The sequence below is a fragment of the Hyperolius riggenbachi genome, chromosome 11, assembly GCF_040937935.1.
Source record: "Hyperolius riggenbachi isolate aHypRig1 chromosome 11, aHypRig1.pri, whole genome shotgun sequence".
Lineage (NCBI taxonomy): Eukaryota > Metazoa > Chordata > Amphibia > Anura > Hyperoliidae > Hyperolius > Hyperolius riggenbachi.
In genome coordinates, this window is record NC_090656.1 from 5063977 (window position 1) to 5089326 (window position 25350).

Consider the following 25350-nt stretch of genomic DNA (forward strand, 5'->3'; position numbering starts at 1 on the left):
TACAGAGTACATAGTCATGTCACTGACTGTCCTCAGAGGATCTCACAATCTAATCCTGCCATAGTCATAGTCTAATGTCCTACCATATTATTATTATGTATTTATATAGCACTGACATCTTCTGCAGCACATTACAGAGTACATAGTCATGTCACTGACTGTCCTCAGAGGAGCTCATACTCTAACCCTACCATAGTCATAGTCTAATGTCCTAACATATTATTATTATGTATTTATACAGCACTGACATCCCCTGCAGCACATTACAGAGTACATAGTCATGTCACTGACTGTCCTCAGAGGAGCTCACACTCTAATCCTACCATAGTCATAGTCTAATGTCCTCCCATATTATTATTATGTATTTATATAGCGCTGACATCTTCTGCAGCACATTACAGAGTACATAGTCATGTCACTGACTGTCCTCAGAGGAGCTCACAATCTAATCCTACCATAGTCATAGTCTAATGTCCTACCATATTATTATTATGTATTTATATAGCACTGACATCTCCTGCAGCACATTACACAGTACATAGTCATGTCACTGACTGCCCTCAGAGGAGCTCACACTCTAATCCTACCATAGTCATAGTCTAATGTCCTACCATATTATTATTATGTATTTATATAGCACTGACATCTTCTGCAGCACATTACAGAGTACATAGTCATGTGGAGCTCACAATCTAATCCTACCATAGTCATAGTCTAATGTCCTACCATATTATTATTATGTATTTATATAGCACTGACATCTTCTGCAGCACATTACAGAGTACATAGTCATGTCACTGACTGTCCTCAGAGGAGCTCACACTCTAATCCTACCATAGTCATAGTCTAATGTCCTCCCATATTATTATTATGTATTTATATAGCGCTGACATCTTCTGCAGCACATTACAGAGTACATAGTCATGTCACTGACTGTCCTCAGAGGAGCTCACAATCTAATCCTACCATAGTCATAGTCTAATGTCCTAACATATTATTATTATGTATTTATATAGCACTGACATCTTCTGCAGCACATTACAGAGTACATAGTCATGTCACTGACTGTCCTCAGAGGAGCTCATACTCTAACCCTACCATAGTCATAGTCTAATGTCCTAACATATTATTATTATGTATTTATACAGCACTGACATCTTCTGCAGCACATTACAGAGTACATAGTCATGTCACTGACTGTCCTCAGAGGAGCTCACACTCTAATCCTACCATAGTCATAGTCTAATGTCCTCCCATATTATTATTATGTATTTATATAGCGCTGACATCTTCTGCAGCACATTACAGAGTACATAGTCATGTCACTGACTGTCCTCAGAGGAGCTCACAATCTAATCCTACCATAGTCATAGTCTAATGTCCTACCATATTATTATTATGTATTTATATAGCACTGACATCTCCTGCAGCACATTACAGAGTACATAGTCATGTCACTGACTGTCCTCAGAGGAGCTCACACTCTAATCCTACCATAGTCATAGTCTAATGTCCTACCATATTATTATTATGTATTTATATAGCACTGACATCTCCTGCAGCACATTACAGAGTACATAGTCATGTCACTAACTGTCCTCAGAGGGGCTCACACTCTAATCCTACCATAGTCATAGTCTAATGTCCTACCATATTATTATTATGTATTTATATAGTGCTGACATCTCCTGCAGCACTTTACACAGTACATAGTCATGTCACTGACTGTCCTCAGAGGAGCTCACACTCTAATCCTACCATAGTCATAGTCGAATGTCCTACCATATTATTATTATGTATTTATATAGCACTGACATCTTCTGCAGCACATTACAGAGTACATAGCCATGTCACTGACTGTCCTCAGAGGAGCTCACAATCTAATCCTGCCATAGTCATAGTGTAATGTCCTACCATATTATTATTATGTATTTATATAGCACTGACATCTCCTGCAGCACATTACAGAGTACATAGTCATGTCACTAACTGTCCTCAGAGGGGCTCACACTCTAATCCTACCATAGTCATAGTCTAATGTCCTACCGTATTATTATTATGTATTTATATAGTGCTGACATCTCCTGCAGCACTTTACACAGTACATAGTCATGTCACTGACTGTCCTCAGAGGAGCTCACACTCTAATCCTACCATAGTCATAGTCTAATGTCCTACCATATTATTATTATGTATTTATATAGCACTGACATCTTCTGCAGCACATTACAGAGTACATAGCCATGTCACTGACTGTCCTCAGAGGAGCTCACAATCTAATCCTGCCATAGTCATAGTGTAATGCCCTACCATATTATTATTATGTATTTATATAGCACTGACATCTCCTGCAGCACATTACAGAGTACATAGTCATGTCACTGACTGTCCTCAGAGGTGCTCACAATCTAATCCTACCATTGTCATAGTCTAATGTCCTCCAATATTATTATTATGCATTTATATAGCACTGACATCTTCTGCAGCACATTACAGAGTACATAGTCATGTCACTGACTGTCCTTAGAGAAGCTCACACTCTAATCCTGCCATAGTCATAGTGTAATGTCCTACCATATTATTATTATGTATTTATATAGCACTGACATCTCCTGCAGCACATTACAGAGTACATAGTCATGTCACTGACTGTCCTCAGAGGATCTCACAATCTAATCCTGCCATAGTCATAGTCTAATGTCCTACCATATTATTATTATGTATTTATATAGCACTGACATCTTCTGCAGCACATTACAGAGTACATAGTCATGTCACTGACTGTCCTCAGAGGAGCTCATACTCTAACCCTACCATAGTCATAGTCTAATGTCCTAACATATTATTATTATGTATTTATACAGCACTGACATCCCCTGCAGCACATTACAGAGTACATAGTCATGTCACTGACTGTCCTCAGAGGAGCTCACACTCTAATCCTACCATAGTCATAGTCTAATGTCCTCCCATATTATTATTATGTATTTATATAGCGCTGACATCTTCTGCAGCACATTACAGAGTACATAGTCATGTCACTGACTGTCCTCAGAGGAGCTCACAATCTAATCCTACCATAGTCATAGTCTAATGTCCTACCATATTATTATTATGTATTTATATAGCACTGACATCTCCTGCAGCACATTACACAGTACATAGTCATGTCACTGACTGCCCTCAGAGGAGCTCACACTCTAATCCTACCATAGTCATAGTCTAATGTCCTACCATATTATTATTATGTATTTATATAGCACTGACATCTTCTGCAGCACATTACAGAGTACATAGTCATGTGGAGCTCACAATCTAATCCTACCATAGTCATAGTCTAATGTCCTACCATATTATTATTATGTATTTATATAGCACTGACATCTTCTGCAGCACATTACAGAGTACATAGTCATGTCACTGACTGTCCTCAGAGGAGCTCACACTCTAATCCTACCATAGTCATAGTCTAATGTCCTCCCATATTATTATTATGTATTTATATAGCGCTGACATCTTCTGCAGCACATTACAGAGTACATAGTCATGTCACTGACTGTCCTCAGAGGAGCTCACAATCTAATCCTACCATAGTCATAGTCTAATGTCCTAACATATTATTATTATGTATTTATATAGCACTGACATCTTCTGCAGCACATTACAGAGTACATAGTCATGTCACTGACTGTCCTCAGAGGAGCTCATACTCTAACCCTACCATAGTCATAGTCTAATGTCCTAACATATTATTATTATGTATTTATACAGCACTGACATCTTCTGCAGCACATTACAGAGTACATAGTCATGTCACTGACTGTCCTCAGAGGAGCTCACACTCTAATCCTACCATAGTCATAGTCTAATGTCCTCCCATATTATTATTATGTATTTATATAGCGCTGACATCTTCTGCAGCACATTACAGAGTACATAGTCATGTCACTGACTGTCCTCAGAGGAGCTCACAATCTAATCCTACCATAGTCATAGTCTAATGTCCTACCATATTATTATTATGTATTTATATAGCACTGACATCTCCTGCAGCACATTACAGAGTACATAGTCATGTCACTGACTGTCCTCAGAGGAGCTCACACTCTAATCCTACCATAGTCATAGTCTAATGTCCTACCATATTATTATTATGTATTTATATAGCACTGACATCTCCTGCAGCACATTACAGAGTACATAGTCATGTCACTAACTGTCCTCAGAGGGGCTCACACTCTAATCCTACCATAGTCATAGTCTAATGTCCTACCATATTATTATTATGTATTTATATAGTGCTGACATCTCCTGCAGCACTTTACACAGTACATAGTCATGTCACTGACTGTCCTCAGAGGAGCTCACACTCTAATCCTACCATAGTCATAGTCGAATGTCCTACCATATTATTATTATGTATTTATATAGCACTGACATCTTCTGCAGCACATTACAGAGTACATAGCCATGTCACTGACTGTCCTCAGAGGAGCTCACAATCTAATCCTGCCATAGTCATAGTGTAATGTCCTACCATATTATTATTATGTATTTATATAGCACTGACATCTCCTGCAGCACATTACAGAGTACATAGTCATGTCACTAACTGTCCTCAGAGGGGCTCACACTCTAATCCTACCATAGTCATAGTCTAATGTCCTACCGTATTATTATTATGTATTTATATAGTGCTGACATCTCCTGCAGCACTTTACACAGTACATAGTCATGTCACTGACTGTCCTCAGAGGAGCTCACACTCTAATCCTACCATAGTCATAGTCTAATGTCCTACCATATTATTATTATGTATTTATATAGCACTGACATCTTCTGCAGCACATTACAGAGTACATAGCCATGTCACTGACTGTCCTCAGAGGAGCTCACAATCTAATCCTGCCATAGTCATAGTGTAATGCCCTACCATATTATTATTATGTATTTATATAGCACTGACATCTCCTGCAGCACATTACAGAGTACATAGTCATGTCACTGACTGTCCTCAGAGGTGCTCACAATCTAATCCTACCATTGTCATAGTCTAATGTCCTCCAATATTATTATTATGCATTTATATAGCACTGACATCTTCTGCAGCACATTACAGAGTACATAGTCATGTCACTGACTGTCCTTAGAGAAGCTCACACTCTAATCCTGCCATAGTCATAGTGTAATGTCCTACCATATTATTATTATGTATTTATATAGCACTGACATCTCCTGCAGCACATTACAGAGTACATAGTCATGTCACTGACTGTCCTCAGAGGATCTCACAATCTAATCCTGCCATAGTCATAGTCTAATGTCCTACCATATTATTATTATGTATTTATATAGCACTGACATCTTCTGCAGCACATTACAGAGTACATAGTCATGTCACTGACTGTCCTCAGAGGAGCTCATACTCTAACCCTACCATAGTCATAGTCTAATGTCCTAACATATTATTATTATGTATTTATACAGCACTGACATCCCCTGCAGCACATTACAGAGTACATAGTCATGTCACTGACTGTCCTCAGAGGAGCTCACACTCTAATCCTACCATAGTCATAGTCTAATGTCCTCCCATATTATTATTATGTATTTATATAGCGCTGACATCTTCTGCAGCACATTACAGAGTACATAGTCATGTCACTGACTGTCCTCAGAGGAGCTCACAATCTAATCCTACCATAGTCATAGTCTAATGTCCTACCATATTATTATTATGTATTTATATAGCACTGACATCTCCTGCAGCACATTACACAGTACATAGTCATGTCACTGACTGTCCTCAGAGGAGCTCACACTCTAATCCTACCATAGTCATAGTCTAATGTCCTACCATATTATTATTATGTATTTATATAGCACTGACATCTTCTGCAGCACATTACAGAGTACATAGTCATGTGGAGCTCACAATCTAATCCTACCATAGTCATAGTCTAATGTCCTACCATATTATTATTATGTATTTATATAGCACTGACATCTTCTGCAGCACATTACAGAGTACATAGTCATGTCACTGACTGTCCTCAGAGGAGCTCACACTCTAATCCTACCATAGTCATAGTCTAATGTCCTCCCATATTATTATTATGTATTTATATAGCGCTGACATCTTCTGCAGCACATTACAGAGTACATAGTCATGTCACTGACTGTCCTCAGAGGAGCTCACAATCTAATCCTACCATAGTCATAGTCTAATGTCCTAACATATTATTATTATGTATTTATATAGCACTGACATCTTCTGCAGCACATTACAGAGTACATAGTCATGTCACTGACTGTCCTCAGAGGAGCTCATACTCTAACCCTACCATAGTCATAGTCTAATGTCCTAACATATTATTATTATGTATTTATACAGCACTGACATCTTCTGCAGCACATTACAGAGTACATAGTCATGTCACTGACTGTCCTCAGAGGAGCTCACACTCTAATCCTACCATAGTCATAGTCTAATGTCCTCCCATATTATTATTATGTATTTATATAGCGCTGACATCTTCTGCAGCACATTACAGAGTACATAGTCATGTCACTGACTGTCCTCAGAGGAGCTCACAATCTAATCCTACCATAGTCATAGTCTAATGTCCTACCATATTATTATTATGTATTTATATAGCACTGACATCTCCTGCAGCACATTACAGAGTACATAGTCATGTCACTGACTGTCCTCAGAGGAGCTCACACTCTAATCCTACCATAGTCATAGTCTAATGTCCTACCATATTATTATTATGTATTTATATAGCACTGACATCTCCTGCAGCACATTACAGAGTACATAGTCATGTCACTAACTGTCCTCAGAGGGGCTCACACTCTAATCCTACCATAGTCATAGTCTAATGTCCTACCATATTATTATTATGTATTTATATAGTGCTGACATCTCCTGCAGCACTTTACACAGTACATAGTCATGTCACTGACTGTCCTCAGAGGAGCTCACACTCTAATCCTACCATAGTCATAGTCGAATGTCCTACCATATTATTATTATGTATTTATATAGCACTGACATCTTCTGCAGCACATTACAGAGTACATAGCCATGTCACTGACTGTCCTCAGAGGAGCTCACAATCTAATCCTGCCATAGTCATAGTGTAATGTCCTACCATATTATTATTATGTATTTATATAGCACTGACATCTCCTGCAGCACATTACAGAGTACATAGTCATGTCACTAACTGTCCTCAGAGGGGCTCACACTCTAATCCTACCATAGTCATAGTCTAATGTCCTACCGTATTATTATTATGTATTTATATAGTGCTGACATCTCCTGCAGCACTTTACACAGTACATAGTCATGTCACTGACTGTCCTCAGAGGAGCTCACACTCTAATCCTACCATAGTCATAGTCTAATGTCCTACCATATTATTATTATGTATTTATATAGCACTGACATCTTCTGCAGCACATTACAGAGTACATAGCCATGTCACTGACTGTCCTCAGAGGAGCTCACAATCTAATCCTGCCATAGTCATAGTGTAATGCCCTACCATATTATTATTATGTATTTATATAGCACTGACATCTCCTGCAGCACATTACAGAGTACATAGTCATGTCACTGACTGTCCTCAGAGGTGCTCACAATCTAATCCTACCATTGTCATAGTCTAATGTCCTCCAATATTATTATTATGCATTTATATAGCACTGACATCTTCTGCAGCACATTACAGAGTACATAGTCATGTCACTGACTGTCCTTAGAGAAGCTCACACTCTAATCCTGCCATAGTCATAGTGTAATGTCCTACCATATTATTATTATGTATTTATATAGCACTGACATCTCCTGCAGCACATTACAGAGTACATAGTCATGTCACTGACTGTCCTCAGAGGATCTCACAATCTAATCCTGCCATAGTCATAGTCTAATGTCCTACCATATTATTATTATGTATTTATATAGCACTGACATCTTCTGCAGCACATTACAGAGTACATAGTCATGTCACTGACTGTCCTCAGAGGAGCTCATACTCTAACCCTACCATAGTCATAGTCTAATGTCCTAACATATTATTATTATGTATTTATACAGCACTGACATCCCCTGCAGCACATTACAGAGTACATAGTCATGTCACTGACTGTCCTCAGAGGAGCTCACACTCTAATCCTACCATAGTCATAGTCTAATGTCCTCCCATATTATTATTATGTATTTATATAGCGCTGACATCTTCTGCAGCACATTACAGAGTACATAGTCATGTCACTGACTGTCCTCAGAGGAGCTCACAATCTAATCCTACCATAGTCATAGTCTAATGTCCTACCATATTATTATTATGTATTTATATAGCACTGACATCTCCTGCAGCACATTACAGAGTACATAGTCATGTCACTGACTGTCCTCAGAGGAGCTCACACTCTAATCCTACCATAGTCATAGTCTAATGTCCTACCATATTATTATTATGTATTTATATAGCACTGACATCTCCTGCAGCACATTACAGAGTACATAGTCATGTCACTAACTGTCCTCAGAGGGGCTCACACTCTAATCCTACCATAGTCATAGTCTAATGTCCTACCATATTATTATTATGTATTTATATAGTGCTGACATCTCCTGCAGCACTTTACACAGTACATAGTCATGTCACTGACTGTCCTCAGAGGAGCTCACACTCTAATCCTACCATAGTCATAGTCGAATGTCCTACCATATTATTATTATGTATTTATATAGCACTGACATCTTCTGCAGCACATTACAGAGTACATAGCCATGTCACTGACTGTCCTCAGAGGAGCTCACAATCTAATCCTGCCATAGTCATAGTGTAATGTCCTACCATATTATTATTATGTATTTATATAGCACTGACATCTCCTGCAGCACATTACAGAGTACATAGTCATGTCACTAACTGTCCTCAGAGGGGCTCACACTCTAATCCTACCATAGTCATAGTCTAATGTCCTACCGTATTATTATTATGTATTTATATAGTGCTGACATCTCCTGCAGCACTTTACACAGTACATAGTCATGTCACTGACTGTCCTCAGAGGAGCTCACACTCTAATCCTACCATAGTCATAGTCTAATGTCCTACCATATTATTATTATGTATTTATATAGCACTGACATCTTCTGCAGCACATTACAGAGTACATAGCCATGTCACTGACTGTCCTCAGAGGAGCTCACAATCTAATCCTGCCATAGTCATAGTGTAATGCCCTACCATATTATTATTATGTATTTATATAGCACTGACATCTCCTGCAGCACATTACAGAGTACATAGTCATGTCACTGACTGTCCTCAGAGGTGCTCACAATCTAATCCTACCATTGTCATAGTCTAATGTCCTCCAATATTATTATTATGCATTTATATAGCACTGACATCTTCTGCAGCACATTACAGAGTACATAGTCATGTCACTGACTGTCCTTAGAGAAGCTCACACTCTAATCCTGCCATAGTCATAGTGTAATGTCCTACCATATTATTATTATGTATTTATATAGCACTGACATCTCCTGCAGCACATTACAGAGTACATAGTCATGTCACTGACTGTCCTCAGAGGATCTCACAATCTAATCCTGCCATAGTCATAGTCTAATGTCCTACCATATTATTATTATGTATTTATATAGCACTGACATCTTCTGCAGCACATTACAGAGTACATAGTCATGTCACTAACTGTCCTCAGAGGAGCTCACACTCTAATCCTACCATAGTCATAGTCTAATGTCCTACCATATTATTATGTATTTATATAGCACTGACATCTTCTGCAGCACATTAGAGTACATAGTCATGTCACTGACTGTCCTCAGAGGAGCTCACACTCTAATCCTACCATAGTCATAGTCTAATGTCCTACCATATTATTATTATGTATTTATATAGCACTGACATCTTCTGCAGCACATTACAGAGTACATAGTCATGTCACTGACTGTCCTCAGAGGAGCTCACAATCTAATCCTACCATAGTCATAGTCTAATGTCCTACCATATTATTATTATGTATTTATATAGCACTGACATCTCCTGCAGCACATTACAGAGTACATAGTCATGTCACTAACTGTCCTCAGAGGGGCTCACACTCTAATCCTACCATAGTCATAGTCTAATGTCCTACCATATTATTATTATGTATTTATATAGTGCTGACATCTCCTGCAGCACTTTACACAGTACATAGTCATGTCACTGACTGTCCTCAGAGGAGCTCACACTCTAATCCTACCATAGTCATAGTCGAATGTCCTACCATATTATTATTATGTATTTATATAGCACTGACATCTTCTGCAGCACATTACAGAGTACATAGCCATGTCACTGACTGTCCTCAGAGGAGCTCACAATCTAATCCTGCCATAGTCATAGTGTAATGTCCTACCATATTATTATTATGTATTTATATAGCACTGACATCTCCTGCAGCACATTACAGAGTACATAGTCATGTCACTAACTGTCCTCAGAGGGGCTCACACTCTAATCCTACCATAGTCATAGTCTAATGTCCTACCATATTATTATTATGTATTTATATAGCACTGACATCTTCTGCAGCACATTACAGAGTACATAGCCATGTCACTGACTGTCCTCAGAGGAGCTCACAATCTAATCCTGCCATAGTCATAGTGTAATGCCCTACCATATTATTATTATGTATTTATATAGCACTGACATCTCCTGCAGCACATTACAGAGTACATAGTCATGTCACTGACTGTCCTCAGAGGTGCTCACAATCTAATCCTACCATTGTCATAGTCTAATGTCCTCCAATATTATTATTATGCATTTATATAGCACTGACATCTTCTGCAGCACATTACAGAGTACATAGTCATGTCACTGACTGTCCTTAGAGAAGCTCACACTCTAATCCTGCCATAGTCATAGTGTAATGTCCTACCATATTATTATTATGTATTTATATAGCACTGACATCTCCTGCAGCACATTACAGAGTACATAGTCATGTCACTGACTGTCCTCAGAGGATCTCACAATCTAATCCTGCCATAGTCATAGTCTAATGTCCTACCATATTATTATTATGTATTTATATAGCACTGACATCTTCTGCAGCACATTACAGAGTACATAGTCATGTCACTAACTGTCCTCAGAGGAGCTCACACTCTAATCCTACCATAGTCATAGTCTAATGTCCTACCATATTATTATGTATTTATATAGCACTGACATCTTCTGCAGCACATTAGAGTACATAGTCATGTCACTGACTGTCCTCAGAGGAGCTCACACTCTAATCCTACCATAGTCATAGTCTAATGTCCTACCATATTATTATTATGTATTTATATAGCACTGACATCTTCTGCAGCACATTACAGAGTACATAGTCATGTCACTGACTGTCCTCAGAGGAGCTCACCCTCTAATCCTACCATAGTCATAGTCTAATGTCCTACCATATTATTATTATGTATTTATATAGCACTGACATCTTCTGCAGCACATTACAGAGTACATAGCCATGTCACTGACTGTCCTCAGAGGAGCTCACACTCTAATCCTACCATAGTCATAGTGTAATGTCCTACCATATTATTATTATGTATTTATATAGCACTGACATCTTTTGCAGCACTTTACAGAGCACATAGTCATGTCATTGACTGTCCTCAGAGGAGCTCACAATCTAATCCTACCATAGTCATAGTCTAATGTCCTACCATATTATTATTATTATGTATTTATATAGCACTGACATCTTCTGCAGCACATTACAGAGTACAGTCATGTCACTGACTGTCCTCAGAGGAGATCACAATCTAATCCTACCATAGTTATAGCCTAATGTCCTCCCATATTATTATTATGTATTTATATAGCACTGACCTCTTCTGCAGCTCATTACAGAGTACATAGTCATGTCACTGACTGTCCTCAGAGGAGCTCACAATCTAATCCTACCATAGTCATAGTCTAATGTCCTACCATATTATTATTATGTATTTATATAGCACTGACATCTCCTGCAGCACATTACAGAGTACATAGTCATGTCACTAACTGTCCTCAGAGGGGCTCACACTCTAATCCTACCATAGTCATAGTCTAATGTCCTACCATATTATTATTATGTATTTATATAGTGCTGACATCTCCTGCAGCACTTTACACAGTACATAGTCATGTCACTGACTGTCCTCAGAGGAGCTCACACTCTAATCCTACCATAGTCATAGTCGAATGTCCTACCATATTATTATTATGTATTTATATAGCACTGACATCTTCTGCAGCACATTACAGAGTACATAGCCATGTCACTGACTGTCCTCAGAGGAGCTCACAATCTAATCCTGCCATAGTCATAGTGTAATGTCCTACCATATTATTATTATGTATTTATATAGCACTGACATCTCCTGCAGCACATTACAGAGTACATAGTCATGTCACTAACTGTCCTCAGAGGGGCTCACACTCTAATCCTACCATAGTCATAGTCTAATGTCCTACCGTATTATTATTATGTATTTATATAGTGCTGACATCTCCTGCAGCACTTTACACAGTACATAGTCATGTCACTGACTGTCCTCAGAGGAGCTCACACTCTAATCCTACCATAGTCATAGTCTAATGTCCTACCATATTATTATTATGTATTTATATAGCACTGACATCTTCTGCAGCACATTACAGAGTACATAGCCATGTCACTGACTGTCCTCAGAGGAGCTCACAATCTAATCCTGCCATAGTCATAGTGTAATGCCCTACCATATTATTATTATGTATTTATATAGCACTGACATCTCCTGCAGCACATTACAGAGTACATAGTCATGTCACTGACTGTCCTCAGAGGTGCTCACAATCTAATCCTACCATTGTCATAGTCTAATGTCCTCCAATATTATTATTATGCATTTATATAGCACTGACATCTTCTGCAGCACATTACAGAGTACATAGTCATGTCACTGACTGTCCTTAGAGAAGCTCACACTCTAATCCTGCCATAGTCATAGTGTAATGTCCTACCATATTATTATTATGTATTTATATAGCACTGACATCTCCTGCAGCACATTACAGAGTACATAGTCATGTCACTGACTGTCCTCAGAGGATCTCACAATCTAATCCTGCCATAGTCATAGTCTAATGTCCTACCATATTATTATTATGTATTTATATAGCACTGACATCTTCTGCAGCACATTACAGAGTACATAGTCATGTCACTAACTGTCCTCAGAGGAGCTCACACTCTAATCCTACCATAGTCATAGTCTAATGTCCTACCATATTATTATGTATTTATATAGCACTGACATCTTCTGCAGCACATTAGAGTACATAGTCATGTCACTGACTGTCCTCAGAGGAGCTCACACTCTAATCCTACCATAGTCATAGTCTAATGTCCTACCATATTATTATTATGTATTTATATAGCACTGACATCTTCTGCAGCACATTACAGAGTACATAGTCATGTCACTGACTGTCCTCAGAGGAGCTCACAATCTAATCCTACCATAGTCATAGTCTAATGTCCTACCATATTATTATTATGTATTTATATAGCACTGACATCTCCTGCAGCACATTACAGAGTACATAGTCATGTCACTGACTGTCCTCAGAGGAGCTCACAATCTAATCCTACCATAGTCATAGTCTAATGTCCTACCATATTATTATTATGTATTTATATAGCACTGACATCTTCTGCAGCACATTACAGAGTACATAGTCATGTCACTGACTGTCCTCAGAGGAGCTCACACTCTAATCCTACCATAGTCATAGTGTAATGTCCTACCATATTATTATTATGTATTTATATAGCACTGACATCTTTTGCAGCACTTTACAGAGCACATAGTCATGTCATTGACTGTCCTCAGAGGAGCTCACAATCTAATCCTACCATAGTCATAGTCTAATGTCCTACCATATTATTATTATTATGTATTTATATAGCACTGACATCTTCTGCAGCACATTACAGAGTACAGTCATGTCACTGACTGTCCTCAGAGGAGATCACAATCTAATCCTACCATAGTTATAGCCTAATGTCCTCCCATATTATTATTATGTATTTATATAGCACTGACCTCTTCTGCAGCTCATTACAGAGTACATAGTCATGTCACTGACTGTCCTCAGAGGAGCTCACCCTCGAATCCTACCATAGTCATAGTGTAATGTCCTACCATATTATTATTATGTATTTATATAGCACTGACATCCCCTGCAGCACATTACAGAGTACATAGTCATGTCACTGACTGTCCTCAGAGGAGCTCACCCTCGAATCCTACCATAGTCATAGTCTAATGTCCTACCATATTATTATTATGTATTTATATAGCACTGACATCCCCTGCAGCACATTACAGAGTACATAGTCATGTCACTGACTGTCCTCAGAGGAGCTCACACTCTAATCCTACCATAGTCATAGTGTAATGTCCTACCATATTATTATTATGTATTTATATAGCACTGACATCCCCTGCAGCACATTACAGAGTACATAGTCCTGTCACTGACTGTCCTCAGAGGAGCTCACAATCTAATCCTACCATAGTCATAGTCTAATGTCCTACCATATTATTATTATGTATTTATATAGCACTGACATCCCCTGCAGCACATTACAGAGTACATAGTCATGTCACTGACTGTCCTCAGAGGAGCTCACCCTCGAATCCTACCATAGTCATAGTCTAATGTCCTACCATATTATTATTATGTATTTATATAGCACTGACATCCCCTGCAGCACATTACAGAGTACATAGTCATGTCACTGACTGTCCTCAGAGGAGCTCACACTCTAATCCTACCATAGTCATAGTGTAATGTCCTACCATATTATTATTATGTATTTATATAGCACTGACATCCCCTGCAGCACATTACAGAGTACATAGTCATGTCACTGACTGTCCTCAGAGGAGCTCACACTCTAATCCTACCATAGTCATAGTGTAATGTCCTACCATATTATTATTATGTATTTATATAGCACTGACATCCCCTGCAGCACATTACAGAGTACATAGTCCTGTCACTGACTGTCCTCAGAGGAGCTCACAATCTAATCCTACCATAGTCCTAGCCTAATGTCCTACCATATTATTATTATGTATTTATATAGCACTGACCTCTTCTGCAGCACATTACAGAGTACATAGTCATGTCACTAACTGTCCTCAGAGGAGCTCACACTCTAATCCTACCATAGTCATAGTCTAATGTCCTACCATATTATTATTATGTATTTATATAGCACTGACATCCCCTGCAGCACATTACAGAGTACATAGTCATGTCACTGACTATCCTCACAGGAGCTCACAATCTAATCCTACCATAGTCCTAGCCTAATGTCCTACCATATTATTATGTATTTATATAGCACTGACATCTTCTGCAGCACATTACAGAGTACATAGTCATGTCACTGACTGTCCTCAGAGGAGCTCACACTCTAATCCTACCATAGTCATAGTCTAATGTCCTACCATATTATTATTATTATGTATTTATATAGCACTGACATCTCCTGCGGCACATTACAGAGTACATAGTCACGTCACTGACTGTCCTCAGAGGAGCTCACACTCTAATCCTACCATAGTCATAGTCTAATGTCCTACCATATTATTATTATTATTATGTATTTATATAGCACTAACATCTTCTGCAGCACATTACAGAGTACATAGTCATGTCACTGACTATCCTCACAGGAGCTCACAATCTAATCCTACCATAGTCCTAGCCTAATGTCCTACCATATTATTATTATGTATTTATATAGCACTGACATCTTCTGCAGCACATTACAGAGTACATAGTCATGTCACTGACTGTCCTCAGAGGAGCTCACAATCTAATCCTACCATAGTCCTAGCCTAATGTCCTACCATATTATTATGTATTTATATAGCACTGACATCTTCTGCAGCACATTACAGAGTACATAGTCATGCCACTGACTGTCCTCAGAGGAGCTCACAGTCTAATCCTACCATAGTCATAGTCTAATGTCCTACCATATTATTATTATGTGTTTATATAGCACTGACATCTTCTGCAGCACATTACAGAGTACATAATCATGTCACTGACTGTCCTCAGAGGAGCTCACACTCTAATCCTACCATAGTCATAGTCTAATGTCCTACCATATTATTATTATGTATTTATATAGCACTGACATCTTCTGCAGCACATTACAGAGTACATAGTCCTTTCACTGACTGTCCCTCAGAGGAGCTCACACTCTAATCCTACCATAGTCATAGTCTAATGTCCTACCATATTATTATTATGTATTTATGTAGCACTGACATCTCCTGCAGCACGTTACGGAGTACATAGTCATGTCACTGACTGTCCTCAGAGGAGCTCACACTCTAATCCTACCATAGTCATAGTCTAATGTGCTACCATATTATTATTATGTATTTATGTAGCACTGACATCTCCTGCAGCACTGTACAGAGTACATAGTCATGTCACTGACTGTCCTCAGAGGATCTCACAATCTAATCCTACCATAGTCTAATATCCTACTACATTATATAATCACTGACTGAGTATACAGTCTGCTCTGTCCTTGTTGACTCACTTGGTGAAACATAAGGTATTGCGGCACTGAGTCACCAGCGTGTCCACATCATCCTCTTGCTGAGGTCTCATGGTGATCAGCTCCAGGGTGCGAGGCCGAGCACACACCTCTCTTGTGGCCGCCTCGATCATTGCGCTGGTGCAGTTGACCAGATTTATCCGTCCCAGAGGTTCCTGTATAGAACAGAACACCAGTCAGCTGCCATAAAGACACAGAAGTGCCGGTGTTGTGTCTGATTACGCTGCCTGTGGATTTGCGCTCCCCGCATGCGCAGTAGGAGACTGTGCAGCCACATTTCCTGTATAATGATGCTGCTGGTGTAGTGTCTGATTACGCTGCCTGTGGATTAGCGCTGCCGCGCATGCGCAGTAGGAGACTGTGCGGACACATTTCCTATAGAATGAAGCTGCTAGAGGTAAAACACTAAATATCTCCGCTCCCACACCTCTTACACTCCCCAAATGTTCAGGGTAGGGAGGGAACTCCCAGAACGACCTCTATGCCAAATTGCAGCCCCCCAGACCACCTGGTTCCCGAGATAAGTTTCTGTAATCTATCTCCTGAACCAGCGGGGCTCGGGGGCTGCAATTTGGTATAGTGGTAGGTCTGGGGGTCCCCTCCCTACCCTGAAAATTTGGGGAGTGTAAGAGGTGTGGAAGTGAAGATATTTAGTATTTTACCTCCAGCAGCATCATTAACTTCACACTGAGCATGCGTGCTACTCAGTGTGGAAGGCAGACCCGGAACCAGCATGCGTGCTACTCAGTGTGGAAGGCAGACCCGGAACCAGCATGCGTGCTATTCAGTGTGGAAGGCAGACCCGGAACCAGCATGCGTGCTACTCAGTGTGGAAGGCAGACCCGGAACCAGCATGCGTGCTACTCAGTGTGGAAGGCAGACCCGGAACCAGCATGCGTGCTATTCAGTGTGGACGGGAGCTTCCGGGCAGCGCAATCAAACATTACACTGGAACTCTGGATCTAGACACGGCGGTCTCACCTTAGAGGTCTCCTCATCCGGATACGCCCAGAAGGACAGGATATTACTGGAAAGGACGCACCATCGCCTGTGCCACGCCCCCAAGCCACTGACGTCCTCAAACATGGTCTGTAACAACATCAGCAATAAAACAGGACTCACCGAAAGAATATATGAAGTCCCGGAACACCCCATAGACCTTACAACCCCCAGCAAGGACAACGTACCAGGAAACCCCTGTGCCCGACAGAAGAGTAACTCTGGCACTGCATCTTCAGGGAAAGGGTCCCCTCCAGAGGAGACAAGAAAGGCACCTGTGAAGAGAAGAGAATCAGGACAAGAAGAACAATCCTGCGTCTGGTTAGTACCGGTGACTAGCGATCAGCTTAGTATGCGTTAATCCCAATACAAGCGCAGCCAATCCTGAGGGACACGTGGCTATTGCGAGTTCCATTCCGGATCTTATCAAGTCCACCTCTCTAATATCACAGCCATTTCCCAGAAGTATCGGCAAAGTACTGTCAGTGCAGGGCAGGGTATCTGCTTATACTGAGGGCGACTTGCCAGTGGTATACAATGGGATCAAAATTAGTAATGCAAGAATAGATTACTAGTCCAAAGTCCCATCTTAAAGGAAATCTGAAGTGAAAATAAACTTATGATATAATGATTTGCATGTGTAGTACAGCTAAGAAATAAAGCATTAGCAGCAGAGACATGAGTCTCCTATTATTTCCAGCACAGGAAGAGTTAAGAAACTCCAGTTATCTATGCAAAGAGCTCCACTGATCTACTACTTTCAAAGTCGCAGAGAGCTCCATCTTCTGAAGCTTGTTATCTCAAATGTCAGTCATTGTATTTTATTTTTCTCTGCAGAGGACAGTTCAAAAGTTCACTGGCCTGCTCTGTAAAATCATTTAGAATGCTGAGTAGTGTGTGAACGGCAAATATTAGAGAATGATGCAATGTTATAAAAAACACTATATAACGGAAAATAAAAATGAGAATATTTTCTTTGCTACCAATGTTCTACTAATTATCCGTACTAAACAACCAATTCATTACATAATTTTTTTTTTGCTTCAGTGTCTCTTTAAAGAGTACAAATCCTGCGTATTTCCACTTTCTGGCAAGGAAACAGGATGTTTATAGGTAAATAAGTGAAACCTAAAAAAATAAAAATGTATAATTGAAGGGTTTTGTAACATAAAAAAAAAAATTGCCAAAAAGTAGTTAGTGCCCCAAAAATGTATGTAAACCCCTTTTTTTCTGAAATAGGTCCCTGTATATCCCCCAGTTTTCTTTTTCCCTGGTCTGAGTGTCTTTGCCTAAGGCCCTATTTCCCCTAAACCGGGCCAAATCTGTAAACGCTGCCTATCTCTACTATGGGCTTGCCATACAGATCACACTGCATTGAGAATCTGGACAGCATGCTGCAGATTTCAGCTGGAACACCCGAATCCCTATAGCCGTGTAGCTTATTCTTAGCTACTGTAACAAGCTCATCTCAGCAGGCAAATAACAGAAAGCTTCCTTTATTGGATAAGATAAGGACACTATGACCAGTAGGTAAGTGAACCCCAGCCTCCCTTTAAAGAGTTTACACCATGATGTAAGTCTGTTCTATAAGTGATGTTTGCTGAGGGAGAGACAAAAAGCTCTGGCAGAAGGAGGGAACATTAACACTGAGCGGGGTTGATTAATAAATAAATAGGCAAGTAGTGGTGTCACTTTTTCTTTTTTTATTTAATATGGAGTTTTATCCCACTTTAAAAATATTTTTCTGCTGTGATGGCACTACCCAAGTTCAGTATGCCAGTGCCACAAAAAAGGGCTAATCTAAAGTGCCATGATGTCCTCACCAGCTCCTGGCCATGCTCTCCACGCACCTTCATCCCCCAAGTGAAACAGCTCCTCTCTTATGATTGGTTCCCAGGCTGGCAGACTTCTGATGACATCATCATGTGCTGATCATTACGAAGGCAAGACTACACACTTCGCATTGGGTTTCATTGGAAGCGTGCTTTGATTCTCCACAATATAACTTGGTACCCTGCACTGTTCAGTGTCACTCACAATAAAGCCAGCGTGCAGCTATCAATCTATAGGACGGTGCTGCAGCCACCAGCATGAGAAGCTTCTACTACTGACATGCACTAATTCCTGAAGGATGCAAGAAAAATCGGTAAGCACCTTATCCTGGAAATGACTTCCAAGCAGACGGCCGACCTTTCCATCCAATTTCATCTAGGAGGAGAGAGACAGGTGGGAAAAGATGAGACAGGTGTGTGAGAGAGAGAGAAGGCAGATAACACCAGAACAGAAGGAATGTCAGAGTACACCAGAGAGACTGGGAACCGCAACCAAGAGCAGCAAGAAGCAAGGGTGAATGTTTTTACTTTAGTCTTGCTTTTATCACAGTCTCAGAGTACCAAACACAGGCAAGAGAAAGCAGGGGCAGCAGACACCACAAGCAGGCAAGATAAGTCAGGTGTTAGAGAATGCAGAGAGGCACAATATTATAGAAGGGAAGAGAGCGGAAAGACACCACAGGGAGGCAAGAGGAGACGGGGGGAAAAGGCAGCAGGCAGGCAAAAAAAGACGAGAGGAAAAGGCAGCAGACAGGTAAGAAAAGACGGGAGGAAAAGGCAGCAGACAGGCAAGAAAAGACAGGTGGAAAAGGCAGCAGACAGGCAAGAAAAGGCAGCAGACAGGCAAGAAAAGACAGGAGCAAAAGGCAGCAGACAGGCAAGAAAAGACAGGTGGAAAAGGCAGCAGACAGGCAAGAAAAGACAGGTGGAAAAGGCAGCAGACAAGCAAGAAAAGACAGTAGAAAAAGGCAGCAGACAGGCAAGAAAAGACAGGTGGAAAAGGCAGCAGACAGGCAAGAAAAGACAGGTGGAAAAGGCAGCAGACAGGCAAGAAAAGACAGAAGGAAAAGGCAGCAGACAGGCAAGAAAAGACAGGAGGAAAAGGCAGCAGACAGGCAAGAAAAGACGGGAGGAAAAGGCAGCAGACAGGCAAGAAAAGAACAGGAGAAAAAGGCAGCAGACAGGCAAGAAAAGACAGGAGGAAAAGGCAGCAGCCAGGCAAGCAAAGACAGCAGGAAAAGGCAGCAGACAGGCAAGCAAAGACAGGAGGAAAAGGCAGCAGCCAGGCAAGCAAATACAGGAGGAAAAGGCAGCAGCCAGGCAAGCAAATACAGGAGGAAAAGGCAGCAGACAGGCAAGAAAAGACAGGCAGAACAGGCAGCAGACAGGCAAGAAAAGACAGGAGGAAAAGGCAGCAGACAGGCAAGAAAAGACGGGAGGAAAAGGCAGCAGACAGGCAAGAAAAGACAGGCAGAACAGGCAGCAGACAGGCAAGAAAAGACATGAGGAAAAGGCAGCAGACAGGCAAGAAAAGACAGGCAGAACAGGCAGCAGACAGGCAAGAAAAGACATGAGGAAAAGGCAGCAGACAGGCAAGAAAAGATGGGAGGAAAAGGCAGCAGACAGGCAAGAAAAGAGAGCAGGAAAAGGCAGCAGACAGGCAAGAAAAGACAGGAGGACAAGGCAGCAGACAGGCAAGAAAAGACAGGAGGACAAGGCAGCAGACAGGCAAGAAAAGACAGGAGGACAAGGCAGCAGACAGGCAAGAAAAGACAGGAGGACAAGGCAGCAGACAGGCAAGAAAAGACAGGAGGACAAGGCAGCAGACGGGCAAGAAAAGACAGGAGGACAAGGCAGCAGACAGGCAAGAAAAGACAGGAGGACAAGGCAGCAGACGGGCAAGAAAAGACAGGAGGACAAGGCAGCAGACAGGCAAGAAAAAACAAGGAAATGACCGCAGACAGGCAAGAAAACACAAAAGGAAAAGATGAAATAGAAGCGAAAGACCACACTTAAGTAGGTAAAGCAGGAAAGAGAGTAGAAAATATTGAAAGAACAAAAAGAAGCAAGCGGGTCCGTGAGACGACCAGACATGAACAAGAGCATTTAAAATGACTAAAACAAAAAAAGGCAGCAATACGCCAGACATCGGGAGAGGAAGCGAAGAAAACAGAGAGACTGAGGACAGAGGAACAGGAAGGTAGAAAATATGGGAGCAGAGAGGTGAAAGACACAGATTCCCCTCAACGAACTGTAAAAAAACAGAGGTGGGAGGAAGGCAGCGGAAACCTAACTGCTCATCATTGGTAACTCTCGTCTCTCTTCAATTACTGAATGTCCAGACAAGGCAACAAATGATAAAAGCAGAGGTAAGGATTGAGTGCGAACAGAGATAACCAATGGTACAGCCCAGGCCAGAGAACCGTCTGCAAGATAGGGGGGGCACCTCAGACAGGAAATGGTTTAAAAAACAACAAATAAAACATTATGGAACCTCGCACACAACTGGTCATTCATTATACGGCAATCCGTCACTAACCTTATCCAATGGAAACTTGAACTTGCCCAGAGACTCCAAAGTCAGCGTCAGAGATCCAACGAGCAGAAAACTACTGGACCGGAGGGGGCTGTTCACTGCTGGGCTAAAAGCTACAGTAAAAGGGAGAGAACATTAGGGGGCGCCAGAGAACATCAGGAGGAGGGCCCAACTAAGAGGAGGTCATTAATCAGAGGAACCAGAGGAGGTAGTAAGAGGAAGACGTTAGAATGAACCCCCAACAACCACAGGAAGAGATGATAGGTGAGCACCAGCAGGGGCAGCAGATCCAGCCTGCACAAGTCAGTAGGTTCCAGGCCACTCATGCAAGGTAACTGGCATTTGTATAGATCACATGCCTGGGTAGAGGATTCACCTACGAAAGGAAAACTCCAGTTTTTTATCAACTTTGGTTCTTTACAGGGGACATGTGGTTCAAGAGGCCCTGTAGTGACATATAGCAGAAAGCAGTAAATTATTCAGAATACCCACTTTTATGGTAATTTTCCTGGTTTAAGTCCTAGAAACAGTTCCATTATCTACATATTACTGTATATTAGTATGTAGACCCACCCTCCTAGTTATGTTTAGCATAGGCTGTTCAGGTATGCGTAATTCTCCTCCAAGAGCATTCTGGGAAGTCAGGAATTTTAATTGGCTTCGGAACTCTCAGTAAGCGAACATTCCGCAGGGGTGCACCTGACAGGACTAAACAGGTCACCATCTGTGATAAATTTCAGAATGTAAATCATGGTGAAGAAAGTTTTCACGATGGGCAAACATGGACTAAATGTATTTTTTTTAAAGGTAACATCCGAACTGCATAAAAAAAAAAAAAAAGGACATCTGCTTACCCGGGGCTTCCTCCAGCCCCTAGCAACCGCTATGTCCCTCGCCGCAGCTCCGCTCTCTGCCGCTGGCTCCCGGTCGACGATGGTGCAGAGGCCGACCTCGCCAGGTTGTCCTCTACTGCACCTGTGTGAGCGCCGCTGTCAATCACTCGCAAGTGGTGTGGTGTGGTGTGCACTACGCAGGCGCAGTAGTTCTGTGTTATTTACAGTTATACTATACACTATGCTGGTTGTTACCAGGAAGGGATCGATCTTTTTACTAGGTTTGTAGTTTGAGTTTTATGAATCAACATGTCTCGTGATTTGAGTCATATCGATTAATTCAATGGGGCTTCAGAAGGTTCGGGGGAACACGTTGCTCTTCAGCAATCGATCCCCTGTAAGTGCCGCCAGGAACGAGCAGCAGGAGCACGCACGTGCGTATCCACCGCAACAATACCAGACGTAGATAGGAGTCCAGATAGACTAGAGCGGCTCCTATCTGGAGGACTATAGTCAACGGTGGTGAGCAATTCTCCCATGTGTCAGTGCATGCCGTGGTGAGCAACTTTGGAGGAGTATTGTTGGACCAATAGTGGATAAGCTTACTAAACGCACTGCTGATTGACATGTGGCATGTATGCGCTACCTATTGCAGAGGGACAACTAATGACTGCGGTTGTTGTGGACTCTATATCTATACATGTCTATATGCATTTTCGGGGCTTGGAAGAGCCACTACCTGCAAACACTATGTGCATGCCTAACTGCGGTGCTTCTTTATGCCTTTCTGCTTTGCTGGATACCGCTGCAGCCTTTAGTGGATTGCTGACATACCCAATGTATGCATTACATTTCTATCATCCTCCTTTGCCTATTACAGGTCATGGCCATGACTACTGTGTAAGTGGCTATATGTACTGCATATATGCATGTATATATGTAGGTCGACCTCTTTGCCCTAAGCCACGCAATCCTAAAGAGGAACTCCAGTGAAAATAATGTAATAAAAAAGTGCTTAATTTTTACAATTATGTATAAATGATTTAGTCAGTGTTTGCCCATTGTAAAGTCTTTCCTCTCCCTGATTTACATTCTGACATTTTTCACATGGTGACATTTTTACTGCTGGCAGGTGATGCAGCTGCTGCATGCTTTTTTTTGGCAGTTAAATACAGCTGTAAACAACTATTTCCCATAAGGCAATAAGGTTTGCAGACAGGAAACTGCCAGAAGTACCATGGTGCTCAGAGCTTCTTGTGGGAGGGGTTTCCCCACAATAGCAGCCATACAGCGCCCCCTGATGGTCTGTTTGTGAAAAGGAATAGATTTCTCATGTAAAAGGGGGTATCAGCTACTGATTGGGATAAAGTTCAATTTTTGGTTGGCGTTTCTCTTTAATTGGTTTTAATGTGTGATGCATTTGGTGGATTGGTGGTCACACACCTTCACATGGAGCAAGTTTATATAAAGGCTTCTACATTTCTACTATATTCGAGGCTCATGTTTTGCTCTTTAGTAAGTTTATATGACTTGTTTTATTGAGCCCTATTATATAATCTCTCGTGTCAGTTGAGACGTATACTCGTCCCTGTTACTTTTTTGTAGAATTGCCCAAGGGGTCTTTTTTCTATGTTTATACGATTGATAAAAAGCTGGAGTCTGCTATGAACTAGTAAAAAAAAAGACTGAAGTGATTGGCCCATGAACCAAGGATTAGTTGAACATGCAGTGTATGAAGCACTCCACACCAGCAGGGGGCACTTACCTGGAGAGTTCAGTGAGGATTTCTGCATGGGAGAGACAGGAGACTTGATGATAAGCTCTCTTACCCCCCCAGAAAACCCCATTACAACCCCAGCTGAAGCCACTTACCCGGGAGGAGAGGAGCTTTTTTGGCGTTATCTGGATAGAGAGAAGATCAGCTTAGTGCAGGTCGGTAATTTACCGTATACATTAGAGCGAGGCATGCTGGGAAATGTAGCATTTTGTACCTTTGGCTTCAGTGACTTCCTCTTGTCGAAAGATGTGCCGGAACCGTTTTGTGCCTGAAGAGAGGTTTTCGGGTTAGAGTTATCGTTAGGAGATGGGTAAACATACACACGTTAAAGGATACCCGAAGTGACATGTGACATGATGAGATAGATATGTGTATGTACAGTGCCTAGCACACAAATAACTAGGCTGTGTTCCTTTTTTCCTTTCTCTGCCTGAAAGAGTTAAATATCAGGTATGTAAGTGGCAGTTTCTGTCAGAACTGCGTCAGACTACAGTGTGACCCTCACTGATAAGAAATTACAACTATAAAACATTTTTCTAGCAGAAAATGGCTTCCGAGAGCAGGAAAGAGATAAAAGGGTCAATAGTTCATAGATTTTAGATCTGGTACACAATGAATGTGTCATTGAGCAAAAACAACAAAACAGTTAAA

At 41.0% G+C, this 25350-nt stretch overlaps 2 protein-coding genes across 4 annotated transcripts in view; one reads left to right on the forward strand and one right to left on the reverse strand.

Annotated features, from left to right (window-relative positions):
* The window catches only part of LDHD (lactate dehydrogenase D), a 324776-nt gene that overhangs the window by 80455 nt on the left and 218971 nt on the right, over window positions 1-25350 (forward strand). The gene's annotated exons all lie outside the window — the stretch shown is intronic.
* LOC137538930 (anillin-like) overlaps window positions 1-25350 on the reverse strand; it is a 93436-nt gene that overhangs the window by 11555 nt on the left and 56531 nt on the right. The window contains exons 17-24 of one of the 2 annotated variants that reach the window (XM_068261364.1): window positions 24914-24967; window positions 24795-24824; window positions 24688-24709; window positions 22093-22202; window positions 19876-19929; window positions 17910-17996; window positions 17704-17811; window positions 16705-16877 (exon numbers count right to left, since the gene is read on the reverse strand). In XM_068261364.1, coding sequence (XP_068117465.1) covers window positions 16705-16877; window positions 17704-17811; window positions 17910-17996; window positions 19876-19929; window positions 22093-22202; window positions 24688-24709; window positions 24795-24824; window positions 24914-24967 — 638 coding nt within the window. The remainder of the gene's footprint in view (window positions 1-16704; window positions 16878-17703; window positions 17812-17909; window positions 17997-19875; window positions 19930-22092; window positions 22203-24687; window positions 24710-24794; window positions 24825-24913; window positions 24968-25350) is intronic. The other variant, XM_068261365.1, reaches the window with a different exon arrangement.